At 39.3% G+C, this 24,840-nt stretch overlaps 1 protein-coding gene across 5 annotated transcripts in view; it reads left to right on the top strand.

Moving 5' to 3' along the window:
• The window catches only part of LOC146401057 (uncharacterized), a 499,586-nt gene that overhangs the window by 127,528 nt on the left and 347,218 nt on the right, over positions 1–24,840 (top strand). For all 5 annotated transcript variants that reach the window (XM_084973438.1, XM_084973441.1, XM_084973440.1 and 2 more), the window contains exons 3-4: positions 10,156–10,284; positions 10,608–10,810. In XM_084973438.1, the coding sequence (XP_084829564.1) occupies positions 10,156–10,284; positions 10,608–10,736 (258 nt within the window). In that variant the 3' untranslated portion in view covers positions 10,737–10,810. The remainder of the gene's footprint in view (positions 1–10,155; positions 10,285–10,607; positions 10,811–24,840) is intronic.

Raw genomic sequence — 24,840 nt, forward strand, 5'->3', positions numbered from 1 at the left:
TTTCTGTCATGTCTATTGGCGTGAAATATTTTTCCCCACCCTTTCACTTTCAATCTATGTGTATCTTTTGTCCTAAGGTGAGTTTCTTGTAGGCAGCATATTGAAGGTTTTTGCCTTTTTATCCACTCAGCCACTCTGTGTCTTTTGATTGGGGCATTCAGTCCATTGACATTTAAGGTGATAATTGATAGATGATTATTTATTGCCATTTGAACCTCGTGTTCCAGTTGATTCTATGGTTCTCCATTTTTTCTTTTTTTTTTTTTGGTTGGATGGTCTCCTGTTATTATCTGCTTGAGTGGTTTTTTTTTTTCATTTTTTGCAAATGCAATATTTGGTTTTGGCTTGTGATTGCCCTGTTTTTTAAGTATGCTAACCCCTTCCCGTAATTGTGTGTTTTAGCCCGATGGTCCTGTAAGTTCAAACACCTCATTACTATATTAAAATTAAGAAGAGAGACATACATATAAACAAAAAGGGTTATTTACCTCCTGACATCCCTTGCCCACATTTTATGGTTTTGATGACTCTTTTTTATTTTTTCTTTTTAATTTTATTTTGTTTGAAGCATGTTCATGATTAAATCTGTATGCTGGCTTATTTGAGTGACTTCCCCCGATTGCAGTTTCCTCAGTCCTAGTTCTTCCTCTTCTTCTTCTTCTTTTTTTTTTTCTTTTCTTTTTTCTTCCCTTTCCTTCCTTTCTTTTTGGTTTAGAGAAGCCCTTTCAATATTTCCTTTAACCTGGGTTTTGTGTTGCTGTATTCTTTAAGTTTTTGTTTGTTGGGAAAAATTTTTATTTCCCCTTCTATTTTAAATGATATTCTTGCTGGATAGAGTATTCTAGGTTGCATATTTTTTCCTTTTAGCACTTTAAATATCTCTTGCCATTCCCTCCTGGCCTGTAGTGTTTCTGTAGAGAAATCAGCTGATATTCTTATGGGGGTTCCCTTGTAGGTAACATTCTGTTTTTCTCTTGCTGCCTTGAGGATCCTCTCTTTATCACTAACTTTTGCCATTTTTATTATGATGTGTCTTGGTGTGGGTCTGTTTGGGTTCAGTTTGTTTGGGGCCCTCTGTGCTTCTTGTATCTTGAATCCAGTATCCTTTAGATTTGGGAAGTTTCCAGCAATAATTTCTTCAAATATATTTTCCATTCCCTTATCTTTTTCTACTCCTTCTGGAATTCCTATTATGCGTAGATTGGCCCGCTTTATATTATCCCATAGGTCTCTTATATTGCTTTCCAGTTTTTTGATTTGGTTTTCTGTCTGTTGACCAGATTGAGTGATTTCCATTATTCTATCTTCCATATCACTGATTCGTTCTTCTGCATTATTCATTCTGGTTTTTACTGCCCCTAGTTCAGTTTGCATCTCTGCAAATGAATGTTCTAGTTTTTCTTGGCTCCTCCTTATATTTTCTAGTTCCTTTCTGAGGGTATCTGCATTACTGTTCATATCTTCTCTTAATTCCTTCAGTATTTTCACTATTTCTCTTTTGAACTCCAGGTCTGTCAGACTGCCGAGATCTGTTTCATTGTTGACTGTTTTAGGTGAGTTCTCCTGTTGGTTTGACTGGGAGTGGTTTCTCAGCTTCTTCATCTTGCTTGTTGTTTTCTTTCTCCTGAGGGAGTTGTACTCTCCGTGATCGGGCAGTGTTTGCCTTGTCACTGCCGTGGAATATTTCCTGAGGGCTGGCGTTGTTGGTCAATCTTTTTTGAGGCAGTGTGGCTTTTCTGGAGTGTTGATGGGGCTAACAGTGTTTCTTTGAAGCAAAGGAGGGCTTCCTGAGGGCAGACAGGACTGAGAGGTCCACACCGCGATGGTAGCAGATTTCACTTGGCCATGCAGAGCTTGCTCTGGTGTTTTTAGGCTGTGGGGTTCTTGCAGGGGGTTGGCGGTGTTGGGCAGCTGCTTTTTAGGGGTGCATCACCCCCTGGGGGCTGGAGCGGCTATCTGGGGCACTGAGAACCTGAGAGGCTCTTCCCTAGGGCAGCCCAACTCAGAAGGACAGCCTGAGAATGTAGGCGGATCTTTTCACAGTCTGGCTGAGCTTGTTGCAGCTTTTCTGGGCTGCAGGGGGTCCTGCCTGGAGCTGGCAGTCCTATGCAGCTGGTCCACTAGAGCATCCCCTGGGGGCTTGGGCGGGTAGCAGGGCCGTTGGAAACCGAAGAGGCTCCTCCCCGGGGCAACCCGACTCAGAAAAACCGTCTGAGAATTAGGCCGATCTATTCACAGCCTGGCTAAGCTTGTTCTAGCTTTTCTAGGCTGCAGGCCTTTTCTCGGGGGCTGGTGCTGTTTGGTGCTGCTCTGCGGAAGTGTAGCCCCTCCAAAGGGCAAGCAGGCCTGTGCAGGGACAGCCCCTGCGGTGGTAGGCTTCAGGCAATTGTTGAGGCCAGCCCTCCTGGATGGCAGGCAGCCCCAGGTCCGGGAGAGCGTAGGGCGTGGCGGGGGTGGGGGGAGGGGATGCACTGGGAAGCAGAGTTTTCAGCTAGCTAGCGGGCCTGTAAGCTTGCTGTGGCTTGGGGGTATTCTATGGGGACCCACCCCTTCTTCTCTCCCCTCCCCAGCACGGGCGCAGACCAGGCTCTTCTCCCAGGTTCCCTCTGATGTGGCTTTCCCCTTCCCCACTCCTGGAGTATTGCTCCCTTCCTCTGCGACAGCTTTGTTTTCTAGTCTCCCAGGCAGTCTCTGCCCCGTCAACTGGTTTCTAGACCTCCCAAGCAGTTTCCGCTCTGCCCCGCCCCCCTAGCCCGGGGACTAATCTCTGGAGCCGAGGTCTCGGTGCCCAGCCCCCACCCAGGCGGCGCCCCCCCGGCCCTTTCTCGGGGACTAACCTTCGGCAGTGAGGTCTCGGTGCCCAGCCCCCACCCAGGCGTCTCAATTTTTGGTGACTCTGCCCGTAGTTCAGATGGTCCGTTGGGTTCTTGATCGGCTTTTCCGTACTCCAACTTACTGCTACACTCTTCTCTGCATCTGGAGATTCCTCCGGTTCGTTTGATCTTTTGCCCGGTAGGTGACTTTCCTGGGTGCAGGATCCCTTTCTCCTCCGCAGTTCCCTTTCGGGAGCCCCCGTCTCGCTCGGATTCGCCTTCTCTCACTCTCCTCTTTTCTCCTGTTCTGCCCAATAATGTCACGAATTTCTTGCCGTTATTGGAGTTTAGGTTCCTCTGCCAGCGATTGGTTGCTGTTCTGTGCGAGTCATTTATTCTGTAGATGTGCTTTTTTTGTTGTGTTTGTGGGAGAGGGCGAGCGTGTCTTCCTACTCCTCCGCCATCTTGTCCTCTCTTCACTGTACTTCTGACTATTGAACATAGATAATATTAAAGTAGTCATGCTGTTAGTGGAACATATAGCAAATACTGGGGATAAAACAGTAAGACTAAAATATTCTCTCTCTTTTTTTTCTGGCCATGCTTGTAGCACTTGGTAATTCTTGGGCCAGGGATCAAACCTATGCCAGAGCAGCAACCCGAGCTGCTGCAGTAACAACACTGGATCCTTAACCTGCTGTGCCACAAGGGAATTCCCAAGACTAAAATATTCTTCAGGTCAGCTTGACATTAGCAAAACTCTAAGGCCAAATAGTGGCTTTAAAGCATTTTGCTTTGTTTCTAGCACCATGTTGGCAGGAATATTATGACTGTTGGAATTTATTTCTTGTGAAAACTCCAGCATTTTTATAGCTTTAGAGTCTAGCTGCAAACTACCGTCTGAAAAATTTATAGTACTTGAGTTAAAGATAATAGAAAAATTATCAAGTCTAGAGGCTTATTAACTTTTATTATTTGTAGATTATTTGCACACACAGTTACTTTTAAAAATGTATGTAGGAGTTCCTGCTGTGGTGCAGTGGATTAAGAATCTGACTATAGTAGCTCAAGTTGCTGTGGAGTCATGAGTTTGATTCCCACCCTGGTACGGTGTGTTAAAGGGTCCGGCATTGCCGCAACTGTGGCATAGGTTGCAGCTGTGGCTCATGTTCAGTCCCTGGCCCAGGAACCTCCATATGCCACAGGTGCATTCATGAAATAAAGAAATAAATATTACATATATATTATATATATGTCTTACATATATATGTAAAATAATGATGTTTATTTATATTTAATGTAAAATATAATTTGCAATGATGTTGCAAAGGTTGCAGTGAACCTTCTTGGGAATCCTGAAGTACAAAGTCTTATGTTACAACCCAAATACTGAATTTCAACATTAATTCCAAGACAGAAAAAGCAAAGGTTCTAATAATCTTGATATTTAATATTATATAACAACTGAGCTTCAATGTTCATTTATTCATTCAACAAATAATTCTGATCACCTTTTGTTTGGTAGGCTATCTGCTTTGACTAAGTTGAATAGGAGTGAATGAGATAGCATTCAGGATCCATGTTGTTATAAAGTTCGTATTCTAGAGGGAGGAAAACAGCAAATTAAAGCTATAGTAAAATTTTAGATAGTAAGTGGTATGAGAAAAATAAAACATTTTCACTTGATAATAGTGACTGGAGGGGAAATTCATGTTAGATAAGGTATGTAGCAGGGTCATTTCTTAACATAGAGTGTGCTAGGCAGAAAGACAAGCAATTTTCAAAGGCTTTGAGTTGGGAAGGAGTTTAGTAAACTTGAAGAATAGAAAGAAGGCCAGCCTGGGTGACAGGATCATAGTGAGGAATAGGAGGAGTGGATGTGCCGAGGGTGGAGCCACAGACCAGAATAAATCACAAAGAGCCATTTCGGCAAAAGGAAAAAGTTTTCAATTGATTCTAAGTGGAGTGGGAAGCCATTGGTGAGTTTTAAGGCACTTGGCATTATATTATTTACATTATAGAAAGTTCACATGGATGATTTATGGGGAAAAGATTTCGGAAGCTCTTGAAAGGAAGCAAGAATAGTGGTTAGAGACTACCGCAGTACTATCAACAAAAGATGACAATGTCGTGGATAAGGGTGGTAGCAGCAGACCCAAAGCGAAGTGGGCAGATAGAGAGGATATGTTTGCGATTCAGCTGGCCAAACTTGATGCTCGATGAGGAAGTATGTGTGAAGGTGATGTAGGAGTTCTAAGGGGAAAGAAAAAGTCAAGGACGTCTTCTAGAAATGTGGCTTTTACAAATGGTTGGAAGGTGATGTTCTTTCTTAGCTGGGGAAGTAAAGGAGAGAAACAAGTTTAGGAGCTCAGGAGGAGATTTCTATGCTGGAGATTCAAAATGGAGAGTCAACAGCACGCAGATAATAACATCATGGGGCTGGATGAGATCTCAGGAGAGAGTCCAGATAACGAAGTGAAAGAAGGTCAGCACTGAGCCAGAAAAAGAGGCTGAGAAGAAAGTTCTTTTCACGGGAGAAAAGCATGGATAGTGTTGTAATATGGAATTAAAGACAATAAAGTATTTTAGGAAGAAAGAAATTTGCTATAAAGTCAAGCCAGATGAAAACAGAAATGACCATTAATTTTACGTCATGGACATTATTTTGGCCTTGTCAAGTGTAATTTCAGTGGTTAGAGGGGAGATAAACTTGACTGTGGTGAATTGAAGATAAAAGGTGAGATGATAAAAGGAAGTCAGTAAATCTAGTCTCTTGATACATTTTGCTCTGAAGGGGTCAGAAAAATGAGGCAATTACTGAAAGGTAATGTGAGATCAAAGGAGTGTTTCTTTAACTGGATAATTTGTATGTTTATGTTTATTGGAATGATCCAGGAGACAAAGTCTAATGATACATGGCAAGTCACAGGATAATTGCAGGCTTAATTTCTTGAACATGAGAAGAGGAGATGAAATCCAGACAGTAAGGGAAGGGGCTGACATTTTAAGGCACTGGGAAATCTTTTTTTTTTTTTTTTTTTTTGGTTATAAGAGGAAGGCAGAGAATGTGAGTGTAGATGCAGGTAAGTTAATGAAGTTGGTGGAGGGAAGTTGAAGGAGTTCCCATTTTGATTGCTACTCTTTTCTTGGGGAAGAATGAGGTTCTTGAGTTCATGAGCTGTGGAGGGGAGGGGGTTTTGAAGGTTTAAAGAGAAAGAAGATCTGAAACTTGTTCCAATTAATGGGAAACATAGTAGGATTGCTGGGCACTCCTGAGTGCTTTGCTAGGATTAGTGGTCATAAATTTAGAGAAGGATCAATCTACAGCATGGTTGTTAATTTTCTCCAGGAAAATAACTCAGCTTCTGGGGCAGAGGTGCAGAGAAAATGGACAGGTGAGTTTAACCAGAGTTGAGGTATAATTAAATGAGGAAGAGGGGAGTTCTCATTGTGGCTCAGCGGCTCAATAATGTCTCTGTGAGATGCGGGTTTGGCCTCACTCAGTGGGTTAAGGATCTGGAATTGCTGCAACATGCAGCAGAGATGGAAGATGCGGGCTCAGATCTGGTGCTGCTGTGGCTGCAGCTGCAGCTCTTACTTGACCCTTAGCTGGGGAACGTCCATATTCCGCAGAAAGAAAAAGAAGAAGAAAAAAGGGGGGAGGGAAGTAATGACAAAGAGTGAGAGGTGGGCAAAAGAGTTAAAGGCAAATTGGTTGTAATAATCATCCATGGAATCTAGACTTGGGAGAAATAAAAAATGAGGATGTGAGATGTGAGAATGGAAAACCCTTCACTCGACTAAATAATTGCTGGCACTGACTGTGGGGAAGTGAGAGGAGCAGGGATGAGTATCACCTCACACCAGTCAGAATGGCCACTATCATCAAAAAGTCTATAACCAATAAATGCTGGAGAGGGTGTGGAGAAAAGGGAACTTACACTGTTGGTGGGAATGTAAATTGGTACAACCACTATGAAGAACAGTATGGAGATTCCTTAAAAGATTAAATAGAGAACTACCATATGATCCAGCAATCCCACTTCCGGGCACATACCTGGAGAAAACCATAATTCAAAAAGATACATGCACACCAGTATTCTTTACAAACTATTTACAATAGGCAAGACATAAAAGCAACCTAAATGTCCATCAGTGAAGGAAAGAATAAAGATGTGGTACCTATGAACACTGGAATATTACTCAGCCATAAAAATAACAAAATATAGCAGCATGGATAGACCTAGGAATTATCATACTAAGTAAGTCAAAGACAAATATCAAATGTGATCACTAATATGTGAGATCTAATAAAAAATGATGCAAATACTTATTCACAAAACAAAAACAGACTCCAAGATTTCAAAATCAAACTTAGGGGTACCAAAGGAGAATTGGAGGGGGGGATAAATTAGGAGGTTGGGATTAACATGTACACACAATATGTAAAGTTGATAAGTAACAAGGGATGCATGTCAAAAAGGTAGGAACTTGACACTGAGATTTTTTTTTCCCCCTGTGGTGATTGATATCAAGGTCCAGAGTTATGGCGTTGGACATGAATGACTGGGCTTGTCCAGATAAAAAGACTGGAGATAAAAGATTGGATCCTAGAACTGAGAGGGCAAGGGATTGAGAAAGCCAGTGCTTTTCACCAAAATAATCCATGGGGGAGTAATACCTTGGGTAACTCTGTCCAAAACCGGAACAGTCACAATGGCCACACAGCAGAATCATGTCCTCCCCATCATATTCCCATCATTCCCATCACTGAATCAGTGCTCAGGCTTTGGCTATGTCTGGGAGTGGTGTTACTGAAGCACGATGCACACAGTGGTGCTCAGAGCATGCCGCTTCCTCTCTCCCCACCTCCTTCAAGACAGCATTCCCAGTGGAAAGTTTACTAGCTGTAGCCCTCAAGACCTAACCACAAAAGAGAGAACTGAAACATGTGGAACCCTGAAAGTCATAAGATGTGCTACATAGAAATATATTGGGTGCCAATCTTCAGCTGTTCTCTAGGGTAATTATTTAACACCTCCTCATGGTGACTAAATGCCAGGTTCTATTGTAGCAAAGGAGTATTTATTAGAGCAGACCTTGAATTAGTATTAGAAAAAAAAAAAGTTTGGTCAAAATTATGGTAGGTGAAGGTCAGTAAAATTATCTGATATTTTTTAAAGCTCTTGAGATTCCTTTTTCTATCTCCCAATATCATGTAGAGAAATAAAACAATATTCAAAACTGCGGAATTAGAGTATTGTGGATTTAATAGCTGTTGTTGGAAATACGTAAATTAGGGTTAGAATGTTCCCTTGGTTACTGGAAAGAGTTAATACATAAGAGCTAATGTGTTTTTTCCCCTACGTGAAGCATATTCCTTCACTCCACAAATGCTTTGTTGCAGGCCTGCTGTAGGCCAGATGTGAAGAAGGTAAACTTCCTGCTCCCACCTTATGGGAGGAGGAAAACCTTGCACATACAAATATATATTTAAATATTAAAGCTGAGAATTGCTATGGAGAAAATGAAGGAGGGTAAGGAGAAAAGGGTGTGAGGTGGGAAGGAGGAGCTTCCCCCCCCCCGGGGGTGGGGGGGCTCTGGGTCAGCCTCTGATGAGATGATGTATGCGAAGAGACACGAAAAAGGTGAGAGAGACCACAGGTTCCAGAACAGACCTGAGAGGTTAGCAAATATCAGCTTCTGGCTGCACATCTTGCCTTTTCCAGTGTGTCCTGCTGTCCCACCTAAGACTTTTCAGCTTGGCTCCTGGTGCTCTTCCCTGGTTCTCACCGATCCCAGTTCAAATACCAAATGCTGTAGGGGGCCATTCCTGACACTCTGTATTAGGAGTACATTTAAATTCTCCCTGCTTTGCCCTTTTTCTTACCCCTACAGAGTTCTATTATAATACCCATAAAATGTTATTACTTTGTGTTTAAGTACGTTTCTCCTGAGGCTAGGAAGTGAGATCCTTGAAAGTAGGCATTATGTCCTATCCATCTCTGTATCCCCGGTAGTCATCACAGCCCCTGACATATTGAAGGTGCTATAGTTTTGTGTTGAAAAAAATAGGGAAATTTTTAAAATGAGCTATCAAGCCATGAAAGGACTTTTCCTAAGGTTCTTGAGGTGGAACCTTAAATACATATTACTTAGTGAAAGAAGCCAGTCTAAATACATATGGTATGATTCCAACTATATGACATTTTGGAAAAGACAAAGTTATAGACATAGTAAAGTGATCCGTGGTTGCCAAGAGCTCAGGGAGAGGAAGGGGGAGAATGGATGAGTAGGTGAGGCACAGGGGATTATAGGGTATTGAAACTATCCTATATGGTGCTGTAATGATGAAAACATGTCATTATCCGTCTGTTAAAACCCACTGAGCTGTGCAACACCAAAAGTGAACACTATTGTAAACTATGGGCTATAATTAATAATAATGTATTAATATTGGTTCATCATTTTAACAAATCAGCCTTACTAAAGCAAGCTGTTAATAATAGAGGAAACTGTGTGTGTGTGTGTGTGTGTGTGTGTGTGTGTAAAGGTTAGGAGTTGCTATGAGGCATGTTATATATCATTTGCTCAGTTTGTCTCTAAATCTAAAACCATGCTTTAAAAAGTCTATAAATTATTAGAAAATGAAATTGGGTGGTGAAAGCAAGGACTAATGTAGGATAGTAGATTGACTACTTTTTAAGGACTGCTTTTTTAAAAAAGGAATTCTTGAACATGTGTCAATAATAAAGGTGTGAAATACTTACTGTAATTCATAAGCAGCTACCACCTTTCCTGACCCCTTTCCTGTCCTGTATATAGTGGAAGGAGCCAGACTGACAAAAAGTGTCTGTGGGCTGCATGGAGAACATTATATTCAAGCAGACATGTGTTTGAATCCCATCCAGCTGTGACATCTTGCTGAGGCTCAGTGTCCCCGTCTGTATGAAGATCACACTACTGACCTCAGAGGGCTGTGGAGAGGATTAGAAGAGACACATTGTCTAAAATGCTAGCACAGGGCTGGCATAAAGAGTATGGCTCAAACTTGATAGTTCTCTTTCCCTTTCAAGAGAATATAAAAATGAAATAAAAGCCAGAATAAGTAATGGGAGGAATTAGGTGGAAGACAAAAGAATGATCACATGTTGGTATAGCACTGAATTCGGGCTGGTATAGCACATTAAATCTGAGGACTAGATCTAGTTTCCATTAGTTTCTCTTAGGTTCCACTGAACAGGCACCTACATTGCTTCTTTGACACACTATCCTTTTTTTTTTTTAATAACTTCTATATAATGACAGGTAAAGCGACTTTTCTCATGTTGCGTTTTCTCAGGTAATAGGTGATGTCCATGCATCAGAAGTGAGAAGGTGGGAAGATAGAGTTGTCAAGTTAAGAAATATGGGAAAAGCTTACAAGTGCCTTGATAGGGAATGTGGCATTGAAAAGAACACATCATACCTTGTAAGTATTTCACTACATGTCTCAGTTTCCTTTCAGAGGCTAAATTTCCATACCCTGTACTGGTTACCTTGTATCTGTCTCTCCTATCAAGATGTAGTGTAATATTGAGTAGTAGGTGCTCAATATTTATTGAAGTGAGTTTATATATAGATCTTGATGAAAAGGCAGTCTTTTTCATAAGGAAAAAGGAGGCTCCTCTATTAGATTATCATGTATATGTCGAAGACCGGGCTATGGGATATATTTAACACATGTGCGTGCATACCGTATATGTAAAAATAAAACAGTCTGAGAACATTCTTCTCCATGTTTCTCTTTCTCAGATTTCTAGCTTGGACAGTTCTGCCAAACATCTAGGTTCAAAAGCAGTTCAAAGCGTGGTACAAAGAAAAAAAATCCACTTAAAATATCTCAGCTTGACTCTCATCACTTTGTACAAGGTTCGAATGTGATCTGGACACCAACACACCAAGCTGAGCTTTGTGTGAGGAACTAAATGTTAGACTGAAATGGGAAACTGAAGCAGGTCAGTCTCCTTTTGTTGAGCTTCTCCTTCTTGTCAAACCACTGGGCTGCACGTTGTCGTTTTTGTTTGTCACTGATAGCCTATCACAAAGCCCCTTCTGTTAGGATGCCGTACCTGAAACTCCCACTAGCCAGCAGAGCATAAACACCAAGGTGGAGCCACCTTCCCCAAACCTCTCACACACAATAGCTACTGCTGTCACAGCAGGACAATTGAGTGGATCTTATAGTGGTATATTTTTCCTCATCATATGCATGACAGAAAGTCTAATGGACCTCGTTCATTTCTTGAGTAGCTTTTAAGGCCCTATAAAATGGCCTGTTATCAGCTCCATCAGTGTTCCCAAGATGTCTGCCTGGGTGTCGGGGAGCCCCGGCAGCAGCTGTATTTTCAGCCCTCCAATCAGCAAGGAGAAGGTAGTCATTAGCTGAAAAAGTAGAGAGGAAAACTGTTTGCACCCCAGAAGGAAAAGCGAAATACCAGTGGCATTATGTGATAAATAAAATTGACGGCTGTTAAAAATGGAAGGATTAAATGAGTTGTATTCTTTTATTGCAGACGATTTATCGTAAAGAGTAAGCATCACTCTCCTTAGTAACAAAAAAAAAATGTTAAAAACTTGCTATAATTTTATACCTAGTTTTGGGATATATTATTCTTTAAGTGTATTGACAGTCACATCCTGGTATTATCCTGGGAAGGTATATAAGAAAATGGAGAATAGTGAAATACAAACGTCACAAAGATGCTATTTCTAAAATCACCACTCAGAGTTTTAGAAATGTCTCTGTCCTTTTCTAAGACTTAAACATTGGCATTACTGGAAATGACTTTGTGAAAAACAGAAGAAAAGCTATATCTGATGCAGATATTGCAATCCATTTAGTAGGGGTTGCTGTAAGAATCTCAGTTATTTTTGGCTCCTCATAATCTTTTGACTAATAGGAATATTTCCTGGAATTTCTAAAAACGTTTTCCCCCCATGAGATGGTAGATACTATTTAAGATTCCTTACTACGTATGTCTAGTTTATTATTGAACATAACTCTCAGTTCACAAATTCATTGGTACAAATGAATTTCGAGGGCTGTGGGCAGTAAATCTTGGTCAGTCTGTGGTTTTCTGTCATCTTTGGGGGATGTGTTTAAGTTGAATGGGACCACATAGTCCAAGGTGTTAAAGTGTGTTGTAGCTGACCAAGAAATCATTTGTGGGTTTTTTTTTCAGCTTGCTTGTTGATTTCTAGTTTCTTACCATTGTGGTTGTGTCATTCTCCAGTACAGGCTGCTGCCACTTAGATGTCCTTTATTTCTCATCTCATGGCCTCTGTCAATTTGGATAACACTCCCCATTACTTTTACCTTCCCCTATGCTTTGCCATGTGCAAATCTTTCTGGTGCTTTTAAAATGCATGAAAGTGTGGAAATCTATGAATGTGTCTGGCCTGTTTTCTTAAATGCTCTGTTCAGCATTTCTTCTCTAGCTCCACTAAGACAGAGTGCAGGGAACTTTTTGCCACCACTCCAAACCTCTGCCCTCATAATCTTCACTTGACATTTTGTCCTCTCATTCTGGAATCTTTTTTTAAGTCTTGGAAGTAAGACCTCCCTAATTCCATCATGATTTTTGCCTTGGAGGCATCTTGCATTGTCTCAAAGGATTAGGCTTTAGGAAATCAAAGCAGTAAGATTGATAAGAACTATTTTTCCATCATGGCACAATCTCTCTTCTGGAACTGAGAAGAATTGAGAGTGCAGTGAATTGAGAGCAGACCATCTACCTGGATGAGGCAAAGAAAAAGGGGGAAAAAAGTGAGGGGCCCATAAATAATTTACAGCTCAAAAATATTATTCTGCCAGAACTGTCACTTTGTATTTTTTATTCAGAATAATACTCATCCATATAATGTATAATCTATATAATGTTCATGAAGCATTCTATCTGTTTTCTCACACAAAATCCAAGAGTTCAAGTGGACAAATTTGTATTTCCCTATTAGACTTTATTCTCTTTGATATCAGGGAGAATTTGAATCATTCTGTCAATCTTGGTGGAAACATGGAATATGGCTTTTCTGTTGTATAGTTAGAGATTATGCTGAAATGCCATTTTTTAAAAACTGAAGTAACACTGGTTTATAACATTCTGTAAGTTTCATGTATACAACATTATATTTCAACTTCTGTATACTCTAGAGTGTGTTCACCACCTAAAATTTAGTTTCCATCTGACACCACACACTTGATCTCCTTTACCTATTTTGCTCTCCCTCATGCCCCTATTCCTCTGGTAACCACTAATCTGCTCTCTGTATCTCCATGTTTTTGTTCTCTCTTTCTAGTTCTAGATTTAAGGTTAGATTGTTTGAAATTTTTCTTGTTTCTTATATAAAACTGTATGCTATAAATTCCCTTTTTGTACCACTTTTGCTGCATTCCATAGACTTTGGCATGTCATATTTTTTAGTTATTTTCAGGTGTTGTTTCTCATTTTTTCTGTCTATCCAATAGTTGTTCAGTAGCATGTTTATTAATCTCCACATTTTTGTGATTTTTTTTTCAGCTTGCTTGTTGATTTCTAGTTTCTTACCATTGTGGTTGGAAAGGATGTTTGATATGATTTTAATCTTCTTAAGTTTATTGAGACTTATTTTGTGTCCCAATGTATGGTCTATTTTTGAGAATGCTCCCTTTGCACCTGAGAAAAAAATCCCTTTTCATTATATGATATCTATTTTTGTCTCTTGCTACCTTTTTTTTTTAAGGGTTGCTCCTATGGCATGTGGAAGTTCCCAGGCTAGGGGTCTAATGGGAGCTGCAGCTAATGGCCTATGCCTCAGCCACAGCAAAAGTAGGTCCAAGCTACATCTGCAACCTTTGCCACAGCTCACTGCAACACCAGATCCCTAACCCTCTGAGCAAGGCCAGGGATCAGACGTACATCCCCATGAATACTAGTTGGGTTTGTTTCCACTGAGCCACAACAGGAACTCCTTCTTGCTACATTTTTGGCTTGAAGTCTGTTTTGTCTGATATGAATATGGCTACACCCTTTTCCTTCCTTCCTTCCTTCCTTCCTTCCTTCCTCCCTCCCTCCCTCTCTCTCTCTCTCTCTCTTTCTTTCTTTCTTTCTTTCTTTCTTTCTTTCTTTCTTTCTCTCTCTCTCTTTTTCTCTTTCTTTCTTTCATTGGAGTACCATCTTCCATCCCTTCATTTTGAGCCTTTGTATTTAGAGCTGAGATGGGTCTCCTGGAGGCAGCATATATTTGTCTTCTTTTTTGATCCATCCAGCCACTCTGTGTCTTTTTTTTTTTTTTTTTTTTTTTTTTTGTCTTTTCTAGGGTCACACCTGCAGCATATGGAGGTTCCCAGGCTAGGGGTCTAATCAGAGCTGTAGGCACTGGCCTACACCAGAGCCACAGCTACTCCGGATCCAAGCTGCATCTGTGACCTACACCACAGCTTGCTACAATCCCGGATCCTTAACCCATCGAGCAAGGCCAGGGATCAAAACCACAAACTCATAGTTCCTAGTCAGATTCGTTAACCACTGAGCCATGACAGGACTCCGCACTCTGTGTCTTTTGATTGGTGGAATCAGTTCATTTACATTTAGGGTGATAATTAATAAATAAGGACTTGGTGCTGCCTTTTATTTTTTTGTTTTCTGGTTGCTCTATATATCCTTTGTTTTTCCTTTTGCTTCTGTCTGCCATTTTAGTTTGGAAGTTTTTTTCAGTTTCCTCTTTTTTTTTTATATATTTTGTGTATCTGTTCTAGATTTATGTTTTGTGGTTACCATGAGGTTTTTATAAAAGATCTTGTAAATAAAATAGTCCTTTTTCTGCCAGTAGCATCTTATCTCCATCCTTTCCCTTTTTATATTTTGGTTGTCTCAAGTTATCCCTTTTTTATGTTGTGAATTTGTTACCCAACTGAAGTAGCTATAGTTATTTTTCCTATTTTTTTAAAAACTTTATGCTATAATTAAATATTTAACAACTTATTCTGATATAGAGTTGCAGTTTTCTGATTTCTGTCTATCACTTACTCAGAGTTTTGTATGTTTTTGCCTTTTCATTTCAGGTGGAAAATTTCCTTTCAACATTTCTTGTCAGGCAGGTCTAATGGTGATGAACTTCCTCAGTTTTTGTTTCTCTGGGAAGGTCTCTTTATTATTATTATTATTATTATTATTATTATTATTAATGAATTTATTACATTTATAATTGTACAATGGTCATCACAACCCAATTTTATAGCATCCCAAACCCCAGCTCATCCCCCCACCCCCTAACCTGTATCCTTTGGAAACCGTAAGTTTTTCAAAGTTTGTGAGTCAGTATCTGTTCTGCAAAGAAGTTCATTCTGTCCTTTTTTCAGATTCCACATGTAAGTGATAGCATTTGCTGTTGGTGTCTCATTGTCTGACTGACTTCACTTAGTATGAAAATTTCTAGGTCCATCCATGTTGCTAAAAATGCTGGTATTTCGTTCTTTTTGAGGTTTTGATTTGATTTTCTCTAATAATGAGTGATGTTGAACATCTTTTCATGTCTTGGCCATCTCTATGTCTTGGCCATCTCTATGTCTTCTTTGGAGAACTGTCTGTTTAGATCTTCTGCCCGTTTTTTGATGGGGTTGTTTGTTTTTTGGGTATGGAGCTGCAGAAGTTGTTTATAAATTTTGGAGATTAATCCCTTGTCAGTCGATTCATTTGCAAAGATTTTCTCCCATTCTGTGGGTTGTCTTTTTGTGTTATTTAGGGTTTCCTTTGTTGTGCAGAAACTTTGAAGTTTGATTAGGTCCCATGTGTTTATTTTTATTTTTGTTGTCAATACTCTGATAGGTGGATCTAAGAAGATGTTGCTGTCATTTATGTCAGAGAGTGTTTGGCCTATGTTTTCCTCTAAGAGTTTTATAGTGTCTGGTCTTGTATACAGGTCTTTAATCCATTTGGAGTTTATTTTTGTGTATGGTGTTAGGGAGTGTTCTCATTTCATTCTTTTCCGTGTGGCTGTCCAGTTTTCCCAGTACCACTTATCGAAGAGGCTTTCTCCATTGTATATCCTTGCCTCCTTTGTCATAGATTAGTTGGCTTGGTTTAGTCTTGGAAGATTGTACCTTTCTAAGAATTTGTCCATTTCTTTTAGGTTTTCTGTTTTATTGGTGTATAGTTACATATAGTAGTCTCTTATGATCCTTTGTATTTCTGTGATGTCCATTGTTATTTCTCCTTTTTCATTTCTAATTTTATTGATTTAGTCCTCTCTCTTTTTTTCTTGCTAAGTCTGGCTAAGGGTTTATCATTTTTTTTGATCTTTCATAGAACCAGCTTTTCATTTCATTGATCTTTTCTATGGCTTTCTTCATTTCTATTTCATTGATTTCTGCTCTGATCTTTATAATTTCTTTCCTTCTACTAACTTTAGGTCTTGTCTCTTTTCTCTCAAGCTGCTTTAGATATAAAGTTAGGTTGTCTATTTGAGCTTTTTCTTGCTTCCTGAGGTGGGCTTGTATTGCTATAAACTTTCCTCTTAGAACTGCTTTTGCTGCATCTCATAGGCTTTTTTAGTCACAGATGCAGCTCAGATCCTTTGTTGCTGTGGCTTTGGCGTAGGCTGGCAGCTGCAGCTCTGATTCTGCCCCTAGCCTGGAAACTTCCGTATGCTGTGGGTGCAGCCCTAAAAAGACAAAAACAAACAAAAAAACCTTTTTTCTTTCCTCTTCTACCTTAATCATTTCTAGATTTCTATCTTTGAGCATGCTAATTCTGTCTTTCATATAGCCTGTTCTATTTGCAATACCTTCTAATGCATTTTTCATCTCATTTTTTGAGTTCTTCAGTTTCAGAATTCATGACTGGTTCTTTTTTAGAGTTTCAATTCATTTGGTAAAGTATTTTTTCTATTCATTAATTTTATTCCTGAGCTCATTAGAGTGTTTTTCTGAGTTTACTTGTAGCTCACTGAGTTTTTGCATGACAGCTATTTTGAATTCTTTTTTTTTTTTTTTTTTTTTTTTTTTTTTTTTTTTTTTTGGCGGGGGGAAGGGCTGCATCTGTGGCATGTGAAAATTTTCAGGCCAGGGATTGAATATGAACCACAGCTGCAACCTCTGTCACAGTTGTGGCAACACCAGATCCTTAACCCACTGCACCAGGCTAGAGATCAAACCTGAGACTCAGCAGCAACCCAAGCCACTGCAGAGACAATGCCAGATCCTTAACCCACTGCACCACTGTGGCAACTCCTATTTTGACTTCTTTATCAGTTAGATCACAATATGTGACTTTAAGTCTGGTTTCTGGAAAATTATCTTTTTATTTTTATGATACCATTTTACCTTGGTTTTTAATGGTGCTTGATGAGTTGTTTCTCTGCTGGCACATTTGACGTAGTATATACCTAGAGTTATCACATGGCACATAGATTGCAGATGTAGCTCGGATTCAGTCCCTGGCCTGGGAACTTCCATATATTGTGGGTATGGCCAAACCAAAAAAGAGAAGAGAGAGTAGTAAACACCTTTCTTATTTAGGTAGAGCTTTTTACTTGGATTCTAACAGTTCAACAGTATGGTGATTAGAGGTCTTTCTTTTCTCAGTAGATGGCACTATAGCACAAGCTTCCCCCCCCACCCCCAACCTGAGTTGCCTCTGTCTATAGTTGAGAATTGGCACTTCCTACCCTCTACCACCTCTGCTGGAGTTTGCAGGTGCCTTGCTGCTGCTGTTGTTGCTGCTGTTGCTGGTGTTACCACCTGGGCATGGGGATGGCAGATGCCTCTTTGACATCTGGGATCGCCTGGGACATGGCACTGGCACTGTGGTGGAGGGTAGGATGAGGATCCAGGGTTGTGGGCACCTTTGGCATATCTGGGGTTGTCATGTTTTGTGCTGTCATTGCAAGTGAGGGGTAGGATGCTGGGTTTGTGGTAGGATGCTGGAACTGGAGGGATGAGCCCTGCCACCACTGCTGTCTGGTTCCTTGTCCATGGGTGCTGCTGCAGCAGGGAGGCTGGAGTCACGTGCACTACCTTTTCTTGTACTACCGGGTTCTCTGGGGCTGTGGGCTCAGCCACTACAGTTGGGAGGCCAGGATCACAGGCACTGGCTCCCCTGTCCTCCTATTTCCACCTCTTCTATGTGTTCCAGTATTCTACCCCCCTTCAGATATAAAGATGTATGTATCTCTCTGGTGTCCTGGTGTGTTGGGTACAGGAAACTTTTTTTTTTTTTTTTGAGTTACAGATATTTTACTAGTTCTATATTCAAGGAGAGAGAAATGGAGCATCTCATTCCACCATGATGCTGACGTCACTCCCTGAAATTCCACTTCCTAAATTTATAAATGAAAATCATGGTCTGGTATCTCTGATGCCAGGCTGCATGATTATGCATGAAAAACAATTTACAAATGTTTTATGACTTCAGGTAATGAGTCAAGGGATTGTGAGGTTGTATAGTATAGGACTATAAATTGACTTTGTCCAGGACAGTGCTTTTCAATGTAGTTTCCAGATCAGCATTATAAGAAGCTTACTAGAAATCAAATATCCCAGATATACGGAATAAGAAAGCTCGGGATGGGGTTTCCATACCTATGTTTTAACAATTTCTGTGTAATTCTGATGCATGTTAAAGTTTGAAAATCCCTTGACTAGGGGATGGTTAACTTGAATCAACTGAGTGATTTTAGGTAGTTGGTTTCACTCTTGGGACTCGGTTTTCTCATTTAGAATTAATAAAAACGTCCTACTTAATCTAGTTGGGAGAGCACCCTTTTGTCTTATTCTCCTTAGAACAAAAAGTATGAACATATGCCCCAGCTGGTTTCATGTGGTTAACATATCATTTGCCTAAGGAGAATGGGAACATGTCCTAGTGTTTATATACATTGCACATTCCCTAAGAAGCAATGTACAAGATGGATAAGTGTGCAGACTAGAAAGACAGCCCAGCATCAAATCACCAGCTTCACCTTTTATTATGTGATCTTCATCAAGTTTTCAACCTCTCAGTGCCTGTTTCCTTATCTGTAAATTAAGATTGTACTGTAATACACCCCACCTCACAGAGGCAGGATGAGATAACATTCATTTAAGATTGAGATAATGCAGTTTAGATGTTTGTAGCAGGGTCTAGCACTGGTTAGTGCCTAATAAACTTTAATAAGTTCTAGGTTGGGTGCTGGCTGGCCTCTGTTCTATGGTCCAGAGCCAAAACAGACATCATCTCTGCACTAAAGGAGCTTTTTATCCCAGTAGGAAGAACCAGACATGTAAACTTATAATCTCCAAAGGTAGAGAATCTATAATAGCACTTAGGAAAAATGGAGACACAATGATGGAACAAGGGTTCTTGAAAAGACAGTTCAAGTGGTGTGAGCAGATCCATCATCATGAATGATGGATGGTCAACAGAGTACTCTTCATATAACTGTAGTGAAAACAGCAATAACTAATATCTGTTTACACTTACTGTTTACCAAGCCCTGTTAATTATCTTAATTAGCCTTTTCAGAAACTTATGAGGCAAGTATTTGTATTATCAACATTTTACAAACTTCAAAACTGGGACTTAATGAGGCAGGCAAAGTAACTTGCTCAGGGATCAAGTAGGAGTTCTGACTAGATCTATATTCCTTAGAATTTGCTTATTATTTAAATGAAACTCATGTTAATAGTTGTAATCTCTTTCAACAATTTAATTCTTTATATGTTTCACAAGTTTGTTTTTTGTTTGTTTTTGCTTTTTAGGGCTACAGCTGTGGCATATGGAAGTTCCCAGACTAGGAGTCTAATCAGAGCTACAGCTGCCAGCCTACACCACAGACATAGCAACACCAGATCTGAGCTGCATCTGTGACCTACACCACAGTTCATGGCAGCACTGGATCCTTAGCCAACTGAGCGAGGCTAGGGGTAGAATCCCCAACCTAATGGATAGTAGTTGAGTTCATTATTGCTGAGCCGCTAAGAGAACTCCCTCACAAGTTTTAAATCAGACAAAACAAATCTAAAGAGATGTAGTGATTTGCCCTAGGGGAAAACCTCCCACCTATTTTTAATAGAGAAAATTGAAATTTAAGACCCTAACTTTTCTTCCCTTTCATCTCTGCTTCATTAAATTAACCAAACTGCAATCTTTCCACTCACTGAAAAAAAAGAACAGAAGATGATACAGAAAGAAGTCTGTTGTTTTGAACAAAGGGTTTTATAAAGTGAGAAATACTTGAGAACTGATAGAGGGGGTCCCTAAGATTGTGTGGCAAGCAAGCCAGAGAGTTCCTCTCCTCTGAGTGTTGATATTCTTCCTCCCCTTTCTGGCAACTTCAACCCTGTTAGACTTCTCCCTATTAATTACACCTGAGTTTGAACATCTCAATCTCATCCAGAGAATCTCAGTTTATTGAGAAAAGGACAAAGAATTCTTCCATCACTGTATAATAAATATTCAATTTACTTTTCAAATAATTTCAGCTAAATAATTCCATTTATACAGGAAATATACTTTAAAAAGATGAAATAAAAAATTACCTGTCAGAAAGCAAAAAAAAAAAAACCCCAAAAAACAAAACAAAACAAAAAACCAAATCTTTATTTAGCTAATGTGTTTTTAGAGGGGATAAATCTTTCACCATGCTTTCATAAAACCTGTAGTAGGGTGCATATAAGGCAAAAGCAGCAGTCAAGATTTATAGCTCTTAGTTATTGTACTGAAATTTGTCAGAAAGTAGATGTGGCCTCTGTAAAAGTGAAGAGGAATGCCGATTGGCTGCCCTGTTGTGCCCTCAGATGAGAAATATGTAAACACTTTGTATATTTTCCCTTGGTGTTGAGACTGACACAATACTAGGTCAGTGAAGTCAACACCATTTAAATTGTTAAAAGATTTTTTTCTGTGTCTTCTGGGAACGGTAAAACAGGATACAGTCTTTTATTCTCGTTTCCCTTCATGAAATGCACTCTCTTCTTTTTTGGAACACATGATAGTTGCCGTGCATACAGATAGGTCCTAACAATGCTCCTCTGACATTTAAGCATTTCACCTTCCATGCAGTGTAGCCTGTTTGTCCTTTTAAACCTGGCCGCTGGGCCAAATGCAAAGGAACCACTGTGTGACTTTTTGCTTATCTTCTGTACCCACGCCTACAAAGTTAGTGCTTGAGTGTGTCAGGTATCACCTGGGGACTTAAGAACGAGGCTTTTTACAGTTAACCCAATCCCATGACCTGTGTACTACACTGCCTTTGATTTGAAGGCAGTTGAGTTAACTACCAAGACTGCCTACTACATTAATTGGAATCAAGTTCACCTGAGATGTGGGCACACAATAATTCCTGGTTTTCTGCATAATGGCTTTAGGCATACTCTATTACATACCAGAGTATGGGAAACAGCAGTGTTTTTCTTCTTGTGTATGCTGCTTCAGCAGAGCTGTTTTTTCATTTTTATCTTTTCATTGGAAATAATTTTAACCTCTCAGAAAAGTTCCAAAAATAATTATAATTAAAATAGCATCCTAATACTTGCTGTAGATTCACCTATTATTATCATTTACCTCATTTGATTGATTGTTAGCTCACATTCTCATCTTCTTTTTGCACATGCATACACATAAATTTTGAACCATTTCAGGGTAAGTTATGTACACCATGGCCCTTCAATAAAAACAGTTTGGGAACATAGAAGGAATAAGTATTCTTCCATTAGAAAGTAGGCATTACAAGGGCAGGGGTTTTTTATCTGTTTGGCTCAGACCATGTACAAAGAACAGTGCTTGTTGCATAACAGATGCTCAAATAATATTTGTTGAATAAATAAGCAAATGGCTGAACTAAGGAGGGAGGTAATGGACGTGTGAGTAATAAGGTGTGGAAATGACTCTTGAAAGAATTGAGAAAAGAAATTATATTTTGGCCAGCTCTTTAAGGATGCCTAGAATTTTATTAGGAAGAGTAAGAGGAGAGTAGAATAACCTGGCATATACCATGATATGCAGCTGTGTGACTGCCGACGTGGGCTCTGGTAGCAGTAGAAACAGTAGGGTACTCATTAGAAAAATCCTAATGGAAAAAAGCTTGGGGAGTTCCCATCGTGGCTCAGTGGAAACGAACCTGACTAGTATCCATGAGGACGCAGATTCCATCCTTGGCCTTGCTCAGTGGGTTAAGGATCCGGCATTGCCGTGAGCTGTGGTGTAGGTCGCGAACGTTGCTGAGATCTAGCGTGGCAGTGGCTGTGGCCTAGGCCAGCAGCTACATCTCCAGTTTGGGCTACAGGTTTGATTCAATCCCTAACCTGGGAACCTCCATGTGCTGCAGGCATGGCCCTAAAAAGACAAAAAAAAAAAAAAAAAAAAAAGAAAAGAAAAGAAAAGAAAAAGAAAATCTTGGCATTCCACCCCCAAATTATACGAGATTAGTCTAATCTTGAAGGTTTAGGTGGGATTAATTTCTGGACTGAAGTAGTCCTCAGGATCCAGGATCCCAGATATCTCTCAGACCCAAGGATAGTAGACCTAGAGTTGCTTCTTTGAAACCATTGCCAACTTTCACTAAAGTTTTAGATCCTTGGACTTGTTTTATGATCAACATGGTCTCTAGATTGGGGATAAATGGGAACCTCCCCCTGCTCATCAACAACTATTGAGATAAATTAATGTAATACTTACATTTTGTTTTGTATTTGAGAAAGTCACAGAGATCATTGATTTTAATGACTAGAAATTCTTAGTTTGCATTAATGGACTGTGATTTGTAGAAAGACCTTGGAAATCCCCCATCTGTCCTCATGCATTAATTCATTGATTTACTCATTCATATTTGCTGTGCAATATCTGAAAATATGCCAAAGTAGTATCAATTCCTCAGGTAAAGGTTTTGATCCCTATTAAATTTAAAAAATAATAAAAGTACAAATTTGAACCACTCAGACCATTAAAGACACCTCGATCTTTTAATAGACCTTAAACAAACTTATCCTTTGTTATGTTCTTGAGTACATACTATATGCCATATCTAAGGGCTTTTGAAGCGCACTGTACCAAGTACCAAGGAAATAGGGGGAGAAAGTAGAAAACATAAATTCTGCCTACAGGAAATTCTAAGGAAAATAATAGACTCAGAGTAAGCTCAAATAAGTATCTGTAACCACAAATGAAAGTAGCTAATATGTATTAAATGAATGTACCTATAAGATAGTGTTAACTCCAACTATTTCCATGCCACGCCTAGCATTGTTTTAGGAAGAAAGGGTGTTTTCTAAGAGAGTTCTGGTGGTCAACTAGGAAATAGTGAAAGCACAGTCTGCTTCTATCATTTTATAGGAAGTGGTTAAGGATAAACAGGGACATTCAAATCGGGAAGAAGCCATACTCCCTCGTGCATACAGTTGGTCAATGAACACCAAATGTTGAAAGAAAATTAATAAAATCTTAAGACATTTGTTGTAATTTTTGTTTCAAGCTTCACTGTTGAAAGAATATGATCCATTTTTTAAAAAATTTGTTAAGCCAACTTTGCTATGAATTGCCTCTTTCTGACAATAATTATAGTCTCCTCTTTAGCTTAATTAAAAATACTGTAGATGCCACTGAGTTGCAGTCTTTTTACATGCCTTGGTTTAGTAAAAATTGATGGTGCTTCACTCTTGTTACTGAAACACTCCAAGTATCATTTCTAAAATGTCTTTTAATCAAGACTTAGAAGGCAGTATGCACATGATGTTGTATCATAAGAGATAATCACCAACATTAAATTTTATATCACTCCTCTGAATGGCTGTTATAGTCAGCAGGTGACTCGGTTCAATTCTTAAACAGGTCTAGACTGTAGAACCAACTGCCTTATGACTGTGATAACTGTTTAAGGTGGTTACTCATTCATTGATATTTGGTATGAGTCCCACTACTGTTAGGCAACAGGTGTTGGTTCTATAATCTCTGCACAAGAGTCAACACTCCCATTTTGTTTTATCACAGCCAGTAGGTTCCATGGTTGGGTAAACTTTATAATACCCATGACAGTAATTGGAAGATGTCAGAACATTTCTGAACATATTTTTTCATATTCATAAGGCTAACATCTCATGAGGACATACAATATGCCACAGTGCTAGGCATTTTATAAACAAAATCTGATTTAATCCTTATAGTAACCTGCAAATATTATTGTTTTTTCTGTTTATAGAAGAGAAACTGAAGCATAATTATATAGATATGAAGTAGAAGAGCAGAATTTCAAAGTCAGGTTTGATTCCAGAGTATCTGTTCTTTTAATAACTGTGCTGACATCACGCAGTGCACAAATATCAGGGTGGCTGTTTTTATGACATTGGAACTGCATATGGCATCAGGCTCCTTGTTGGTTGTTGGATCTTAGTGGTAGAATTGGTTGAATGGATAGGGGAAAATGTGAATTCCTAGTTGTTATTTTAATGGAGCAGGTCTGAGAGTTATAAACAAGCTAACCTTTATAAACCTGCCAACACATGTTGTAAACACATACCCTAATCACATCAATATAAAATATGAAAAATCTGTCACATTCACAGCAATTGTTTCAAAATAACTAGGAAAACTCACCAAGGTATTGCAATAACTGATGAAATTAGTTTCTACTCCCCAAGCAAGAGTATAGCAAACATGGTTCAGAATTTTATTTTTAAATTCGCAATATTAGTATGAAGAAGTTGGATAAAGTTGGAAAAAGGACATCCTTCCAAAAAGAAAAAGAGCCACACAACTCAGTTATCTGAAAAAGATTATGCAGTAATGGCAATTTCAAATGAAATGGTCTTGACATAAAAGTCAATTGAAAATAAATTTAGGAAGCTGGTTATAAAATTAAAAGCATTATAAACATAAATTAAATATTTTCTAACACCAGATACATGAGTATAAATCCATATACTCTCTGATTTATTACAAAATCTTACAGTATGATGCCAATAAAACTGTTCTATATCAAAAGGGACAAACCCTAGTACTTTCCCATATGCCATGTGTTATAGGCAGTTTCATGCACC

The sequence above is a fragment of the Sus scrofa genome, chromosome 8 (genome assembly GCF_054392235.1).
Source record: "Sus scrofa isolate SSC_HxYL_T2T_F1_AM1 chromosome 8, Sscrofa_HxYL_maternal_Yorkshire_Landrace_v2.0, whole genome shotgun sequence".
NCBI lineage: Eukaryota > Metazoa > Chordata > Mammalia > Artiodactyla > Suidae > Sus > Sus scrofa.